The sequence below is a fragment of the Chlorella variabilis genome, assembly GCF_000147415.1.
Source record: "Chlorella variabilis unplaced genomic scaffold CHLNCscaffold_15, whole genome shotgun sequence".
Taxonomy (NCBI): Eukaryota; Viridiplantae; Chlorophyta; class Trebouxiophyceae; order Chlorellales; family Chlorellaceae; genus Chlorella; species Chlorella variabilis.
This window is the reverse complement of record NW_005435073.1, coordinates 874,125-889,269: the sequence shown is the minus strand read 5'-3', so window position 1 is coordinate 889,269 and position 15,145 is coordinate 874,125. Positions and strand designations below refer to the sequence as shown.

Below are 15,145 nucleotides of genomic sequence, written 5' to 3'. Positions count from 1 at the left end.
GCACCTCAGCATGGCTCCGCTGGCCGCTGCAAGCAGTGCTGCCAGCCAGGCAGCCAGGCAGCAAGCCAGCCGGCCGGCCAGCCCAGGCCTCCCCGCCGCCCCTCCCCCAGCCCTCCTCATCCCCGTCACCCACCCAGGGCCAGGATGAAGGCCAGCGAGGTGAGGGAGCGCTCGCCCCCCGACAGCGCCTTCATGTCGGCGGTGGGGGCGCCGCCGCCGATGCCCACCTTGAACACCAGCCGCTCGCGCTTGTAGTCCACCTGGGGGGAGGGAGGAGTGTGTGTGTGTGTGTGTGTGTGTGTGTGTGTGTGTGTGTGTGAGGGGAAGTGGAGTGTGGAGTGCGTGTGTTCTGTGTGAAGTGCGGTGTCTTGTGTGGTGTGGAGGGCGGCGGGTGCGGCGCAGATGGCGGCAGAGGCAGGCAGACAGGCTGGCTGGTGCGGTCTGCCGCGCCGCCCAGCTCACGTCGATGGACCCGCAGTGCTGGCGGTACCCCAGGTACCGCTGGAACGACTTGGACAAGTTGGTGGACACGTTGTACCGAATCTCCTTGAATTTCCTGCGGTGCCAGGGCAGCCAGGCGTGTGGAGGGTAGTGAGGTGTGTGTGCATGTGCCCACAGGCAGCCCCAGGGGGTCTCCGGCCAGGGCAGGGCAAGCAGTAGAGGGCCGCATCAGGAAAGGGCAGGGCAGGCTTGGGTTCGCGGCGCGGCGTGGCGGGGAAGCCGGCTGCTGCCCAGGTGCGGCTGCCCAGCCCAGCCCAGGCCCACAGTGCGTGGCCCGCCAAGCTGCCCAGGCCGCGCGCCGCACCTGCGGCGTATGTGGCACCCGCTCTCGCACTCCCGGAGCGCCTCCTCCCCCTCTGCGTGCCGCAGCCGCCGCTTGGCCAGCTTGTTGCGCAGGTCTGCCAGTTCCACCTGCGCGGGGCAGGGTGTGTGTGGTGGTAGGCAGGTGGTGGCAGGCAGGTGGGGGCAGGCAGGTGGGGGCAGGCGCGGCGCAGAATGGCACGGCACGGACGGCGAGGCGTGCGGTTCGGGAGCGCTGCAGGAGGCTGGCCACATCTCCCCACCCATATCACAGGCACCTCAACGCCTTCACACACACACAGCCTCCCGGGCACCCCCACACACTCCCAACCATGCCCACACCGCACATGCGTACTGCTGCTGCCACCCAGCACACCCCGCACCCACCTCCAGCTGGTCGTACGAGCTCTGCGCATCCGCCTCGCGCTTCACAATCTTGTGCTCCACCTGCGCCACCCGCCGCTCCATGGCTGGCTGCTCCAGCAGGCCCCGGATCGCCTCCTCGCTCTGCCCTTCCTTGTGCCACTCCGCCACCAGCTGCGCCCGCATCGCCGCCGCCTCCTCCCGGCTGCACACGCCCTCCGCGTCCCGCAGGCTCTGCTCAAAGTGGCCCTCCGCCTCCGCCAGCTTGGCGGCCACCACCGCCATCTTCTGAAGCACGCCGGCCGAAGCCTCGCGCGCCTCCGCCAGCGCCTGCGCCACTCCCTCCTTCTCTGCGGCTAGCGTGGTGATGGCGTCGCGGCACGTGGCCAGCTGCTCAGCCACTTGCTGCACAGGGGAGTACAACAGAATTCCTTGGGGCACGGCACGGCAGGTGAGGTGAGCTGGGCGGCCACAGCCGGCACGGCAAGCCGATGCGGGCTGCGCGGACGCGGGCCGTGCAGAAGCAGCGCGCCCAAGGACAGCAACAGGGCCCAAGGGAGCAGCCGGGGCCGCTGCCCCTGCACCAGCAAGCCACCTTGCAGCGGTCTGCGTGTGCAAGAGCAGGGTTTCCCCCGGCGCAGCGCAGCCCCCGCCCGCGCATGGGCTGGCTGCCCTCACCTGCGGTACCGCCCGCGCCTCGAGCAGCTTCCGCGCCAGACGCTCCAGCTCCGCCTGCGCCGCCTTGAGGGCATCCTCCGCCACATCCGCCTGCACCTCCGCCTCGGCAATCTGGTTGCCCAGCTGGGCCAGGCGCTGCGCCGCCTCGCCGTCGCCGGCTCCCACATCCACGTCCAGCGGCTGATGGCTGAGGGCCTCCTGGTACTGGGTGTCGAGCGTCTGCTTCTCGCGCAGCGAGGCCTGCAGGCAGGAAGGCAGGCGGGCAGGCAGGCAGGCAGGCGGGCGGGCATTAGGCAGGTGTGTGGATCAGAAAACAAGAACCGTTTGATTCCCAGCGAGTCGTTGCCACTTGCCCCACAAAGGCTTTGCTGGCAGGCGCCACCTGCCTAGCACCAGAGCCGGCTGCCGCCCTGCCTCGCACCTGGAACGCCTGCTCCGCGCGCTGCAGGTCCTGCTGCGCCTCCGCCGCCTGCTGCCGCTGCTCAAACACGGTCGCCTGCAGCGCCGCCACGGCGGTCTGCAGCGCCGGGGGGACAGGCGGGCAGGCGCAGCGGGGTGAGGCCGGGGCGCAGCAGAATGCACACAGGCCGCAGCAGGCCAGCTTGCTCTCGACACTTCTGGCCCAAACGAGCGGCAGGCGAGGCACCGGAGCAAGCCAGGCACCTCCTGTGCACCGCACGCCACCCCCAGCGGCCCCACTTTGCATCCCACCACGCCCACCCAGCCCCGATGCCTGCTGCAGAGGCTTGCCTGCGCCTCCTCCAGCTCGCCCCGGCACTCCGCCAGCTGCTGGCTGAGGTCGCGCACGAGGCGCGGGCGCAGCGGGCGGGAGCTGTCTGGCGGCAGCGAGAACTCAGAGGCGCCGCGGCGGTACGCCTTGGACCCATCCTTGGCAAAGGCGTTGGCGATGCGGTACTGCTGCCTGCGGGCGAGGCAGAAGAAAGAAGCAGCAGGACCAAGGGCCAGGAAGTGAGGCGGCGCAGCGTGCAGTCCTGGGCCACAGAGCCGGGCCACAGAGCAGAGTCAGTCCGAGGCAGCCCGAGCGAGCCAGCAGGCCGAAGCCGGGCAGAGATGCGTCTGATCCCCAGGCTGCTTGCTCCCTGCTGGAGGTGCAGCGCAGCGCGGCGCGGCACAGCGCGGCACAGCACGGCGCGGCACAGCGTGGGGCCCCCCGCCCGCTCGCCCACCAGAAGTCCCGGTCACGGGCGCGCTCCTTGGCCTCGCGGTGCGTGTGCGTCAGCAGCGTGCGCTCCACCGAGGCGTGGTCCACCAGCACGTTGTGCACCACGTGGGCGGCGGGGCCCTCCTGGATGCGCAGCAAGCGCAGGCATGTGGGCACGCCCTCGGGCGGCACCATGTGGGGCGGGATGGTGTGGCGCGGGTGTGCGTACGAGGCCACGATGACGGAGAAGCCCTGCGGGGCGAGCCGCAGGCCGCCGCGCAGGTCCTGCGGGGGTAGCCAGGCGGCGAGGGGTGGAGGGTTTGGGCGGGTTGGGCTGGGTTGGGCAGCGTCGAGGCCTGGGGATGAGGGGCAGGGCGAAGGGCGCAGGAGATGGCACCCTCTCGCAACCAGAGTGCCAGCCTCCGCTACAACCGGCCGCGTGCCGCCAGGCCGCTGCCTGGCGTGTGGCCTCCCAGCACCAGCATGCAGGGGCCTGCCAGCGCGAGCGCGTGCATGCATGCAGCGGCGCTCGCCTTGAGCAGCGCGGCGTCTGCGTGGTTGTCCACGATCCACCAGCTCAGGGTGCGCCCCATGGCGGCCTCCACCGCCACCCCCCACCGCTCGTCGGCCAGGCTGAGCTGGGAGCCGAGCAGGATGGGGCGGTGGCGGAAGCGCCCCGCGCGCACCGCCGCCTCCACCGCGGCGGCAAGCTCCACCGTCCCCTGCCCGCCAAACTTGGCCAGCGGCGTCTCTGCGGGAGGAGGCAGCAGGCGACGGCGCAAGTGTGGTAGTGTTGGGTGGCTGGTGCGCTCTCTCCATGCCTCACATCTGCAGGGCAAGCTGCACTGCCCTACCTACATCATGAGCAAGGCCCCAGCCACAATCACCACCACCACCACGCCACCACCGCCACCCCACCACCGCCACGCACACCCCACACACAATCCCGGGCCTGCAGCGCAGCGCAGGCCTCGCCACCGCTCACCCTGCGAGGCCTGCAGGCGCTGCAGGTCGCCCTCCACGCGGCGCAGCCGGTTCTGGCCATCCACCAGCGACCGCTCCGCCGCCAGCACGCCCTCCCGCGCCGCCGCCAGCGCGGCCTCCCGCTCCGCGCGGTACTGCCTGGCCCCGCTGGCCGCCACCCCCGCACGCTCGCACCGGTCGCGGCATGCCGCCACCCGCTGCCGGTGGCCCGCCACCGCCTCCTGCGTACTGCGCATGAAGTCCTCGGCCACCTCTTGGTTAGCTTCCTCCAGCGCCGCCCGCTCCTCCTCCAGCTCCTGCACCCGCGCCTGGTGCTCGCCCAGCTGGCGCTGCCAGCCCCGCACCTCCTCCCGCTTCCCCTTGGCCTCCTCCCGCAGGCGGTGCACCTGGCGGTCGTGCCCCTCCGCCGCGGCGCTGGCCTCCTGCAGCAGCCGCTGCTGCTCATCCAGGGACGCCTCGATCGTCGCCAGCTGCTGCTGGTAGCTGGCTGCCTGGGCGGCGTGCGCCTGCTGCTTGGCGGGGAAGGTGTCGTGCAGCGCCTCGCGCAGCATCTGCAGCAGGGGGGGCAAGCCGCAGGCATGCGTGTGGCGGCGCCGGTGGGCCGCGGGCGGCCCGCTGCTCGGCGGCGGCTCGGCTGCCAGCCGCGCGGCAGCGAATGGGGCAGCGTCAGGATGTGCACGCAGCCGAGCTGCCTGGGCAAGCATGCTGCAGCGATACGCTAGAGACACAACACATGGCTGGGGGTGGCAAAGCAGGCCAGCAGGCGGCGGACAGGCCAGCCAGCCAGCCAGCCAGCAGGCAACAGCACGCACCGCGATGCCCTTTTCGAGACTTTCCACTGGCGCCCACTGCAGGCACTTGACCAGCTTGTCGTAATGGTCCTGCCACGCCTTGACCTCTGCACCAGCAGCGCCCGGGAGCAGGCCGCGGAGCCGGCCGTCAACGCCACGCCCCACAGAGAGCAACCATCCGCAAAATACGCCATAGGCATACCCTACTGCACCGTACGGTGCTGTACCGTACTGCAGCGTACCTCGCAGCTGCTCCAGCAGCGACTCCTTGTCCGCCACCGTCTGCTGCAGGGCCTCGATGCTGGCGGCGATGGCTTCCAGCTTCTCCTGCATGCAGCCCACGCGCTCGCACGCGCTCTGCAGGTGCTCCCGGGTCCTGCACGGCGGCAGGGGGACAGGCAGCAGGGGCAGCACGTCGAGGCCCACGCTGCGAGCACCACAACATGTGGGGAAGCCGCAAAGGCGCGGTGCCAGGGCGCAGGATCCCAAAAGTGCAGGGGCTGCCACGCAGGCAGGCCGCCTCCGAGCGGCGGCCCCTGCAGCTGCTGACGCAGCGTGCTGCTGGCTCACGTCTCAAAGTGGGTGGCCTGCATGAAGCCCCTGAACTTGTCCCCCTCAGTCTTCTCCCCAGCAAAGCTGCGCGCCATGTCCTGCAAAGGCAGAGAGGACGGGCGGACCTGAGAGCATTCTTGGTGCGCGACACACTGGCCGTGCGGGCAGAGAGAGAGCTGTCATGGCGGCAGAAGGTGGCCAGAAGGTGACTGCCAGCCGCCCACCGCTCCGTCGCACACCACGCACACCACCCCCACTCCTCCCAGCCTCCCAGCCTGCCAGCTGCCAGCCCCGCGCCGCACCTGCGTGAGGACGATGGCTGGGTTGGAGGCATCGATGCTCAGATCCTCAATCAGCTCCTTGGCCTGCCGGACCCCCTTGAGCGCCTGCAGGCCGGCGGGGCAGGGCCAAAGGCAGATTGCCGCACAGCGCCGGCCGCGCTGGCGCAGCCGCCTGGGGAGTGGCGTCCGCCACCAGGCCGCCTGCTGCCCCTGCCACCCAGCCCGGCCGGGAGATGGATGGACACGCGGCGGGGTGCTGCGCAGCCCACCCACCAAGCGGCCCTTGCAGTCCAGGATCTCGTAGCCGCCGCCTGTGGTGTCGTTGATCTTGCGCACCACAGTGACCTCGGGCCCCAGCAGCGAGCGGCGGTAGGCCTCGGGGCCGGTGTTCCACTGCGCAGAGGGGAGGGCAGATGGATGCCTCAGCAGGCAATGCGCGAGCCGACAAAGGCCAGGCTTGAAACCCCAGAACAGGCCTGAAGGAGAGCGCCGATCAAACGTGCCGGCTGGCCGCGGGCTTGCTCGGCCTGCCGGCATCACGTGGCAGCCGCCCCATGGCATCCGCGAACGGCCCCCAGGGCAGCAGCCAGCCACCGCCAGTGGTGCCCGCGGCGGCACGTCGCCCGCCGTCTGGCCTCACCAGGGTGACCTTGATGACCGCCTGCGCCTGGCCGCGCTGCACAAACTTCTTCATGGCACGGTACCGCCCCGTGTCGGAGGCGCGCGCCCCCAGGCAGCACTGCAGCGCCTGCAGCACCGCGCTCTTGCCGCTGCCGTTGGCGCCCGTCAGCAGGTTGACGTTGGGGCACAGGTCTATGGCCAGGTGGGTGTGGCACTGCAGGCGGCGGAGGAGGCAGGCAGGAGGCGGAAGGAGGCGGGGGTGACGTGGGCGGGGCGCGGCAGCCGGCGGGCAGCACACACGCGCATGCGCGGAGCTGGAGCTCGAGCAGCTGGCAGGCAGGATGCAAGCGCGGCAGCAGGGGCAGCGGCAGGGCAGCCAGCATCGGCAGGATTGGCCCAGGGGCCAGCCAGCCAACACCGGTGGTGCGCCACCCACCATGAAATGCTGCAGCTCCACACGCTTGACAACCCCCGCTGCCGGCGCGCCCTCTGGGTCTGGCACATCGCTGCAGTCGTTCTCCTTGCGCTGTGCCGGCCGCCCCCTGCCCTGCTGGCTGGGCCCACGCTGGCTGGGCCCACGCTGGCTGGGCCCACGCTGGCTGGGGCCCGGTTCCCTGAATGCGTCGTCATCGCTGTCACCGCCGCCGGGGAGGACAGCCGGCTGGCTGGGGCCCGCGCGATTGGAGCCTTCCTGCTTCTGCTGGGTGGCATGCCGCCGGCGCAGCTGCTGACTGCTGGGCTGCGCCTGGCTGGGCGACAGCCGCCATGACTGCTGCTGCTGCTGAGAGGGCGGCGGCGCAGCACCCTGCTGGTCGCGCTGGGGCGGCGCCGCTGCATTCTTTGGCGGCCAGCCGCGCCGACGCGGCGGCTCCTGCTCGTCGCTGGCGGCGGAGGCCCGCTTGCGTGAGCCGCCCTTCCCAGCAGCCTTGCCAGCCCCCTTGCTGCTGCCCCGGGGCTTCTTGGCAGGCGGCTCAGCAGGCTCCGGCGCTGCTGCCGCGGGCCCTGCCGCAGCGCCGGAGGCGGCAGCAGAGGCGGCTGCTTGCAGCTTCAGCGGTGAGATGACAGTGGGCCGCCGCTTGGGGCGCCTAGCTGGCGGCTGGAAGTCGGGGAAGGCGGCCCGCCCACCAGGGCCAAGGTCCAGGACGACTGCAAGAAGAAAGCGGCCCACACAGTGCCAGCACGGTCGGCCTACGGCACCTCCGGACGGCCGCCGACGGCGCGGCACGCACGCTGGCCAGCGGCATCGACGGCTGATTTGGCCGCGTCCCACTGGCCGCCGCCCAACAACCGCCTGCACACACCTGAGCTTTTGCTGTTGAACACCTCATCCCAAATCATATCGTCCTCCTCAGAGTTGTAGCCATTCTGCTCGCCATAGCTGCAGAGCAGGAGGGTCGTGCGCGGGAATGCACCACAGGTGTCGACACACAAAAAACATGGCAACCAATCTGGTGAGGCAGGCCGGGGCAGCACAGAATGACCGCAGACTGGGCGCGGGGCGGCATGCAAAGGGCATACGAGCCAGACAGCAGCGGCCAGGGCCCGCGCGTGAGAGGGCGGCCCACTGTGCCACCGGCCTGCGTCCAGAACAGGAGGCGGCGGCGGGTGGGAGCAACGCACTGGAGCAGGCAGTAGAACTTGGTGGGGTCGATCACGCCCTGTTCTTCAGCAGGCTTGCTTGCATCTAGGCTCATCTGCTCGCCCTCGTCCACGCTCCGCACTTCCGCCTCAAACCAGGCATTGTACTCGCCGGGCCAGAAGCTGCGGAGAGCAGGTGCGGAATGCAACACGGCTTGGTGCCGCCGCGTCGGCAGGCGACGGCAACAAGGTGGCAGGGCGGCGCAGCAGGGCGCGCGACTGGCTGCTGAGTGTTTTCTCCTCACGGTTGCCCGTGAGAGCAGGCACTGACGCCCTGGCCGGCCGGCAGCAAGACTGGGCGAGGCGAGGCGGGCGGAGACGGCGCCGCCACTCACACAGACACCCGGGCGCCCAGGCCGATGCGCTGGGCATCTTCTATGCTAGCGGGCTGCGGGATGGTAAAGCCCGGCATTCTTTCCGCCCGCAAAGAGCTCCGTTGGCCTACAGACCGTGCGGCAACGACGCGACTGCCTCCCGCGACAGCATACCGGCCGAGCCGGCTGTCAGGCTGCAACGCTGACGCGACCAGGTGAAGAGGTAGGCGTGGGTGGAAGCCGCACCCGCGAAGGAGCCCAGACCACCAGCAGCGTGGCCACAGGCGGTGTAGGCAAGGCTACTCAGCCGAACGTGGCAGATGCCAGGACCGTGCAATGTGCGAGAGAGGGGGCCAATCAAGGAGAGAGCAGGGGCGCCAAGTCGGTGAGCTGGCAGGCCGGCCTTTCCTTTGCTGGGAATTTTGCTGCCCACTCCACACCACAGCACCTACACGATCGAGGTCGATCAGGGACTGCTCCACCAGGGGTCTCCTGCCCGCGCTGATCACTCTCTTGTGTCCCGCACTCATCCTCCGGCTGTGCACTACACGGGGAGTGGTGCCAGCAGACGCGATGGCGGGCAGCGACGGCGGCCCTGCCGCGTCCCCAGCCTCTCGCTACGAGCTCGGCGAGCTGATTGGCAAGGGCTCCTTCGGCACAGTGCACCGGGGGTGAGGGACAGGCGGCAATCAATCAATCATACAGGCCCAGCAGCAGGGGCTGCCGCCGCCGTCGCTTCGCCGCCGCTGGGCTGGACGGTGGCTGCCAGGCTCAAGAGTTGGTCCCTGCTTTCTTGGGAGGGCCTGCAGGTACGACACCGTGGCACAGATGGAGGTGGCCATCAAGCTGATCGACCTGGAAGACATGTGAGCTCCTGGACGCAGGCGTGCATGGCCCCTGTCGGCCCTGCCCTTTCTGCCCCCGTCCACCCATCCATGCCCAACCGCCTGCCTGCCGGGTCCCCTGGCCTGCAGCGAGGAGGACATCGCTGAGATCCAGCGGGAGATCTCCATGCTGAAGCAGGTGCTGTCGCTGCCGCCGGGAGCTGGGCGCTGGCCGTGCGGTGACGTTCCAGTGGCTGAAGCGTTGGCTGCGAAGCCGCCCTTGCCCTCCTCATTTTCGTCCCTGCAGCTCACCGCTGCCTGCCTGCCTGCCTGCCTGCCTGCCTGCCCCTGCCCGCCTGTGCCTCCCTGCAGTGCCAGAGCCCCAACATCACAGCTTACTATGGCTCCGCGGTGGTGCCCGGCACCAGCCAGCTCATGATTGTGATGGAGCTGCTGGCGGCCTCGGCGGCAGACCTGGTGCGGGGGCAGGGGCCCGGGGCCGCGGCCAGGGGCGTGGGGAGATGCAGAGCAGGCGCCGGGACGTGCCTGCATGCACGGCTGCCGGCCGGCGACGCTCGTAGCTATGCTCTCTCGTGCACTGCGTGCGCGGCAGCGCATCGAGGCATGCACGGCTGCCATGGGGCTCGCAGCCCGCCCCTGTGCGCCCCCACCCCCACCACCCCCTGCCCCCGCAATGGCCGCGCAGGTGAGCGAGGAGACGGGCGGGGAGCCGCTGGGCGAGGCCTGCATCGCGTTTGTGGTGCGCGAGGTGCTCCGCGCGCTGGCCTACCTCCACTCCCAGCACCGCATCCACCGCGACGTCAAGGCCGCCAACATCCTGCTGTCGCCCGAGGGCGCGGTCAAGGTGTCGGACTTTGGGGTGTCGGCGCAGCTCGGGTGCGGCTGGCCCGTCGGCGGGGGCCGGCGCGGTTTTCCGGTAGTGGGCGTGCGCTGCGTGGCTGTCCTGCTTGTCCCTGCTTGTTCCTGCTTGTTCCCGAGCGTGGGCTGCTCTTGCTGCTGCTGTGTGTTGTTCTTTGCTGTGCGTGTTCGTGGTGGTGTGTGGGCTGAAGTTGGTTGGCCTCGTTTGCTGTGATCACGACCATACCATCCTCCCCTTGCAGCGGCACAGTCGGCTTCAAGCGGCGCACCTTTGTGGGCAGCCCGCTGTGGATGGTGAGGGCCTGACCCCGCTGCTCGCTCCCCTCCTGTGGCTGCCTCGGGCACCCTTCTGCCCCCTGCTCTCGCTGCTGTCCCTGCCCACCCACCACCTGCCACCAACCCCACCGCCAGGCACATACACAGGCGCACGCCATCCCCGTGCCCTCCCACGCCATCCTCCTGCCCTCCCACACCCCCCACGCCATCCTGCTGCCCTCCCACACTCCCCACGCCATCCCCCGTGCCCCCCCACACCCCTCCCCGCAGGCCCCCGAGGTCATCGAGCAGTCCCCCGACACCGAGGGCTTCCGCGGCGACGCGGGCGGCGCCCCGCCAGACGGCTACGACGAGGCCGCAGACATCTGGTCGCTGGGCATCACCGCCATCGAGGTGGGCTGTTGGCAGCGCGGGCTGCAGGCGCAGGTGGTGGCAGGCAGGCACGGCGGTGGTGGCAGGCAGGCACGGCGGTGGTGGCAGGCAGGCACGGCGGTGGTGGCAGGCAGGCGCGCCGGTGGTGGCAGGCCGGCACGCCGGTGGTTGCAGCTGCTGCGGCGGGCTTGCGGCCCGGCATGCCGCGCTCCGTCGGACCATGGGCGGCGCAGCGTCCGCGTCGTGCGGGAGGCTCGCCCTTGCTCCCCGCCCCGTGCGTGCTCCCCGCCGCGTGCCCACGCCGCCTGCTGCATTGCCCGCCACCCGCGCAAATGCTGCAGCTGGCCGAGGGGGAGCCGCCGCGCGCGCACCTCGCCTCCTTCCGCCTGCTGTTCATGATTGTGCGGGACGACCCGCCGCAGCTGGAGGGCGGCCAGTGGTCCACAGAGCTCAAGGACTTTGTGTGGCAGTGCCTGCGCAAGGTGAGCTGCCGCTGTGCCCCGCTGGCGCCCCGCTGGCGCCCCGCTGGCGCCCTGGTTGTGTGTGTTTTTCAGCGCCTGCGCCAGGCGCGCCTGCGGCGCGGCGCGCTCTGTTGCGGCGGCCCCCTCGCTGTCGCCGCCCCGTGCCGTGGCCGGTGCGGCGCCCTGACCTCTGCTGCCGCGCCAATGCGCCTGCCGGTGTGTGCAGGACCCGTCTGCGCGCCCGTCTGCTGAGGACCTTCTGGAGCACCCGTTTGTGGCTGGCGCCCAGCAGCCGCCGGAGCTGCGGGAGCGCGTGGCGGCCTGGCTGCAGCGCCGCCCCGCCCTGCTGGAGCGGCAGCAGGCGCGGGTGAGCGGCGGCGGCGGCTTCGGCACCGTGGGTGCCACGATGCCGCGCTGGGACTTTGCGGCCGGCGGCGGCGGCGGCGGCGGCAACGGCACGCTGGCGGCGGCGCGGCCCGTCACGGCGCCGGGGGCCGGCGGCATGCAGCGCACGGCGGCGGGGGCGGCAGACCTTGGGGGCACGCTGGTGCGGCGGCACACCGACGCTGAGCTGGCAGCAGCAGATTACGGCGGGACAGTGCAGGTACGGCCTGCCGGCGACGCCGAGTTCGGCATGCCGGTGGCGGCAGCCGCGCCGGGAGGCTTGGCAGCAGCGGCGCCGCCCTCCCGCCTGTTCATCCCAAATGATCCCACGCAGCCCGACCAGCCGTTGGCAGCAGCGGCAGGAGGGTACCTGGCTGGCCCCGCCAGCGCTGTGGGCGGCGGCGGCGGCGGCGGCGGCGGCGACGGCGGCGCCACCAGGCAGCTGCTGCAGGCGGGCCTGCAGGCCGCAGCGGGCGGGCCGGGCGCCGGCCCCGGGGCGGCGGCCGCGGCAGAGACGGCGTCGGCGGCCCTGGGCCAGCTGGAGGCGGCTCGGCCTGGGGCGGTGCGGGATGCGTTGACCGAGGTGCTGACGCAGCTGAGCCTGGCCAGCAGCCCCTCGCTGGCGGCACTTCAGGGCTCCGCGTCGGCGCTGTTTGGGGACGGCGGCGGCGCGGCGGGCGTCGGCGGCCAGCCGGGCGACGTGCCCGAGCTGGGCCCCCTGGGGCGCTTCCTCATGTCGCGCTGGCGGGAGGCGGTGGCGCGGGAGCGCGTGCTGCACACCCAGCAGTGGCAGGCCAGCTGAGAGCTCTCCAGATGGCGGCCTGTGGCGGCGATTCGCTGCTAGGCCTCGCCGGTGACCCTGCTTGTTAATCTTGATTGCCCCACCCATTTCATTGTGTGACCGCCGACGGCCTCCATACTGTTTTGAGTGTGAAGCACCAGGGCTGTGGCTCTGCCTGGCTCGGCTGGCTCTGCCCGCCGCCGGCTCCTCCAGTGCGGCTGCGACTGCGGCGGGTGGGGCCCTGCCCAGCCCAGGCTGTGGCGCCGGTGCAGACGGCGCATCCCTCCATGCATGCAAATGCCGCCGCTGAATGACCATTTTGGCGCGAAATGCGCGGCAAAAAGCGCGCTGCACTGCGTGCTTTGCCACCAGGCAAGCGCGGCAACTGAAGACCGCCTGCCAGGACTGCCGCGCCCCTCCATTCCCAAGTGAACCACCCATCGGGTCTCAGAGGAGCTCTGCATTGGCTGCCTCCTCCTGTCTGCTGTTTGGGAGAGTTCGGTACGCAAGATTGGGGGTTGGCATGTCTGCCGGCCCTCCGCCGGCCCCGATGCAGCACAGCGGCATTTGCCGCGCAAATTACCTTCGCTGCAAGGGGTGTCGCGTGCTGCAAGGCGCCATGAGGGGTGTGCCAGATGGCGTGCAAGATGCAACCGTGTCCGCCCTGCCATGCCTCTTGCAGTCCCCTCGGACGATAGGCCCAGAAGACCGCCTGGAACCATGAATCTCGCCGCGGCAGTGGGCCTGCTGGCCTGCACGCTGGTTGTGGCTGCCTCCGCAGGTGCGACCCGCCGCCGCCAACCACCGCCCACCCGCTTCGGCGGCACCCAGCAGCAGCAGGCGGATGCGCGTGCCCCATGGCCAGCGTTTCCCTACAAAACGATGCAGCTCAGAGGGATGCTGCCACCAGGCACAGGAGCTCGCCGCCCGGCGCCGCAGATCCATGCTCGCCCCACATGCACATGTCTGACAGCCCAGGTGTCTTGCTGCCCCCGCAGGCACCCTGCCCCTGGTGCCCACGTACACGTGCGACCCCGCCGCCTGCAAGCCCTCCGAGAACTGCCAGTGTGCAACCTACGTGTCGCCGCTGCCACAGGAGGAGATGCCGCAGTTTGTCCTCTACACGGTGAGCGCCGCCTGTCGCGCCTGGCGTGGGCCGCCATCCACTGCTGCCTGGTGTGCTGCTGCTGGCGCACTATGGACTAGGCAAGGCGATGGGGCATCAGGCTGTGGCTTCCTTCGCATGCGCCGAGTGCTGGGAATGCCGCCGCACGGTCCCCGCAAGCGCGCCCTGGCATGCCCAGCGCCTGGGCTGCACTCTGCTTTGGTGTGTTGCAGCACGACGATGCCATCATGCCGGAGATCACCGACGCCATAAAGGAGACGGTGGGGGACCGCACGAACCCCAACGGATGCACCATCCCGCTCACCTGGTGCGAGCTGCCGTGGGCTGTGGCATGGTGTGCCTGGGGAGGATGGTAGTACTGCCAGCTGCTACGGCGCTCCTTCATCTGCCTGCCTGCCCTGGCGCACATGCACTCCTACACCATGCCCTCGCCTTGGCAGCCAGCCGGCAGCCCGCCAGCCGGCAGCCCGCCAGCCTGCACCCACCTGCCCCTGCCTGCCCTGCCAACCCACCCGCAGGTTCACCATCAAGTATGGCACCGAGCCGAACTGCAACCTGGTGAAGCAGCTGTGGCGGGAGGGGCACGAGATTGCGCTGCACACGCGCGACCACGTGCGCCTGGACGCCCCACTCACAAACGAGCAGAAGGGTGAGCCAGGGGAGGGCTGGTCTGGGGGGGTGATGGGGTGCCGGCTGGTTGGCTGCCTGTGGCTGGCTGGCGCCGGCGGGATGAAGGGGGAGAGCGGCAGGGTGGCGAGCGCTTGGCACGGCATCACATCACGCGCACCGCGCTCTGGGCATGGCATGTGGCGGGGCTTACGACAACGCCCGCGTGCGCCCCCCGGCCGCCCCCCCACGCGCCGCGCCCCCGCAGACCAGATGAAGAGCGTCAAGTCGTGGCTGAACGAGACGTGCGGCATCCCGCTGGAGCACATGGTGGGCATGCGGGACCCCTTCCTGGTCAACAACCCCGACACGCGTGAGGTGGGTGGGTGGCGGGCGTGGGGAGGGGCGGTGAACGAGGGGGAGCCTGCCTGGCAGGGCGAAGCATAGGACCGATGAGGCGCTGCCGCTGTGGAGGTTGAGGCTGGGGAAGAGAGGCTGGCGTGCGGCGGCGCGTGCCGCCGTGCCCGCTCCTCTCCCCCAGCGCGGCCTCAAACCAGTCCCGCGGCGCTGCCCCCCTCTCCCTCCTCCTCCACGCAGGTCCAGCACGAGATGGGCCTGCTCTACGACTCCACCATCAACGAGCACTGGACCAACGACGGCCTGTGGCCCACCTCCGCCAACGGCTCCGCCCGCCTGCTGCCCTACACCATGGACTCGGGCATCCCCCAGATCTGCAACGCGGTCATGGACGGCGTGTGCGAGCAGGTGGGGGCGGGGGCACAGGCGGGGGCGGGGGCATGGAGCGTCGGCTGGCTATCCACCGGGCAGTGTGCACTGCAGTGGAGGGTGCGGTTAGCGCCGGGCGGGCAGCCTGGCGGCCCGCCTGGATCCGCCTGCTGCCTCCTCTCCTCCTCTTCTGATCCCCACGCCCCGCCCATGCCTCCTCCCGCCGCAGTCGGAGCGCTACCCGGGCCTGTGGGAGGTGCCTGTGTGGGTGCTGCAGACCTCCAAGTATCCCATGGACGCCTATGCCATGGACCCGGGCGGCGACGTGTACGCCCTGCTCAAGGTCAACTTTGACGCGGTGAGCGGGAGATTGGGTGGGAGGCGAGGGATGCGTGGTGGTGGTGGTGGCGGGGGTGCATAGAGGGAGTGTGGTGAGGGAGAGCGGGAGGCGGGGCGGCTCTGGCATGCGGTGGGAGGCTGGGGGTCTGGGGGCGGTGCCCGGCGGGAGCGGCGCGGGCGGCGCGA

At 70.9% G+C, this 15,145-nt stretch overlaps 3 protein-coding genes across 3 annotated transcripts in view; 2 read left to right on the top strand and 1 right to left on the bottom strand.

The window, feature by feature from the left end:
- Nucleotides 1–7,571, bottom strand: part of CHLNCDRAFT_58396 (hypothetical protein) — a gene marked incomplete at its 5' end in the record, with an annotated part of 8,692 nt that extends 1,121 nt beyond the window's left edge. Inside the window, 17 exons of the mRNA XM_005845974.1 lie at nucleotides 228–260; nucleotides 463–556; nucleotides 806–912; nucleotides 1,189–1,569; nucleotides 1,843–2,082; nucleotides 2,264–2,359; nucleotides 2,563–2,764; nucleotides 3,030–3,289; nucleotides 3,484–3,755; nucleotides 3,990–4,539; nucleotides 4,801–5,155; nucleotides 5,350–5,429; nucleotides 5,634–5,717; nucleotides 5,886–6,005; nucleotides 6,253–6,447; nucleotides 6,670–7,379; nucleotides 7,535–7,571. Coding sequence (XP_005846036.1) covers nucleotides 228–260; nucleotides 463–556; nucleotides 806–912; nucleotides 1,189–1,569; nucleotides 1,843–2,082; nucleotides 2,264–2,359; nucleotides 2,563–2,764; nucleotides 3,030–3,289; nucleotides 3,484–3,755; nucleotides 3,990–4,539; nucleotides 4,801–5,155; nucleotides 5,350–5,429; nucleotides 5,634–5,717; nucleotides 5,886–6,005; nucleotides 6,253–6,447; nucleotides 6,670–7,379; nucleotides 7,535–7,571 — 3,816 coding nt within the window. The remainder of the gene's footprint in view (nucleotides 1–227; nucleotides 261–462; nucleotides 557–805; nucleotides 913–1,188; nucleotides 1,570–1,842; nucleotides 2,083–2,263; nucleotides 2,360–2,562; nucleotides 2,765–3,029; nucleotides 3,290–3,483; nucleotides 3,756–3,989; nucleotides 4,540–4,800; nucleotides 5,156–5,349; nucleotides 5,430–5,633; nucleotides 5,718–5,885; nucleotides 6,006–6,252; nucleotides 6,448–6,669; nucleotides 7,380–7,534) is intronic.
- A 1,187-nt stretch (nucleotides 7,572–8,758) lies between these two features.
- Nucleotides 8,759–12,183, top strand: CHLNCDRAFT_136164 (hypothetical protein; the record flags this gene model as incomplete). The annotated part of the gene is made up of 9 exons (XM_005846107.1): nucleotides 8,759–8,856; nucleotides 8,995–9,051; nucleotides 9,160–9,208; nucleotides 9,382–9,486; nucleotides 9,716–9,906; nucleotides 10,131–10,182; nucleotides 10,435–10,557; nucleotides 10,878–11,018; nucleotides 11,224–12,183. 9 exons carry the CDS (start codon nucleotides 8,759–8,761, stop codon nucleotides 12,181–12,183), a joined length of 1,776 nt encoding a protein of 591 aa, XP_005846169.1.
- Nucleotides 12,184–12,882: 699 nt separating this feature from the next.
- The window catches only part of CHLNCDRAFT_136163 (hypothetical protein), a gene marked incomplete at both ends in the record, with an annotated part of 10,421 nt that continues 8,158 nt past the window's right edge, over nucleotides 12,883–15,145 (top strand). Inside the window, 7 exons of the mRNA XM_005846106.1 lie at nucleotides 12,883–12,943; nucleotides 13,161–13,288; nucleotides 13,501–13,595; nucleotides 13,807–13,937; nucleotides 14,163–14,272; nucleotides 14,492–14,659; nucleotides 14,850–14,978. Of these exons, the coding sequence (XP_005846168.1) occupies nucleotides 12,883–12,943; nucleotides 13,161–13,288; nucleotides 13,501–13,595; nucleotides 13,807–13,937; nucleotides 14,163–14,272; nucleotides 14,492–14,659; nucleotides 14,850–14,978 (822 nt within the window). The remainder of the gene's footprint in view (nucleotides 12,944–13,160; nucleotides 13,289–13,500; nucleotides 13,596–13,806; nucleotides 13,938–14,162; nucleotides 14,273–14,491; nucleotides 14,660–14,849; nucleotides 14,979–15,145) is intronic.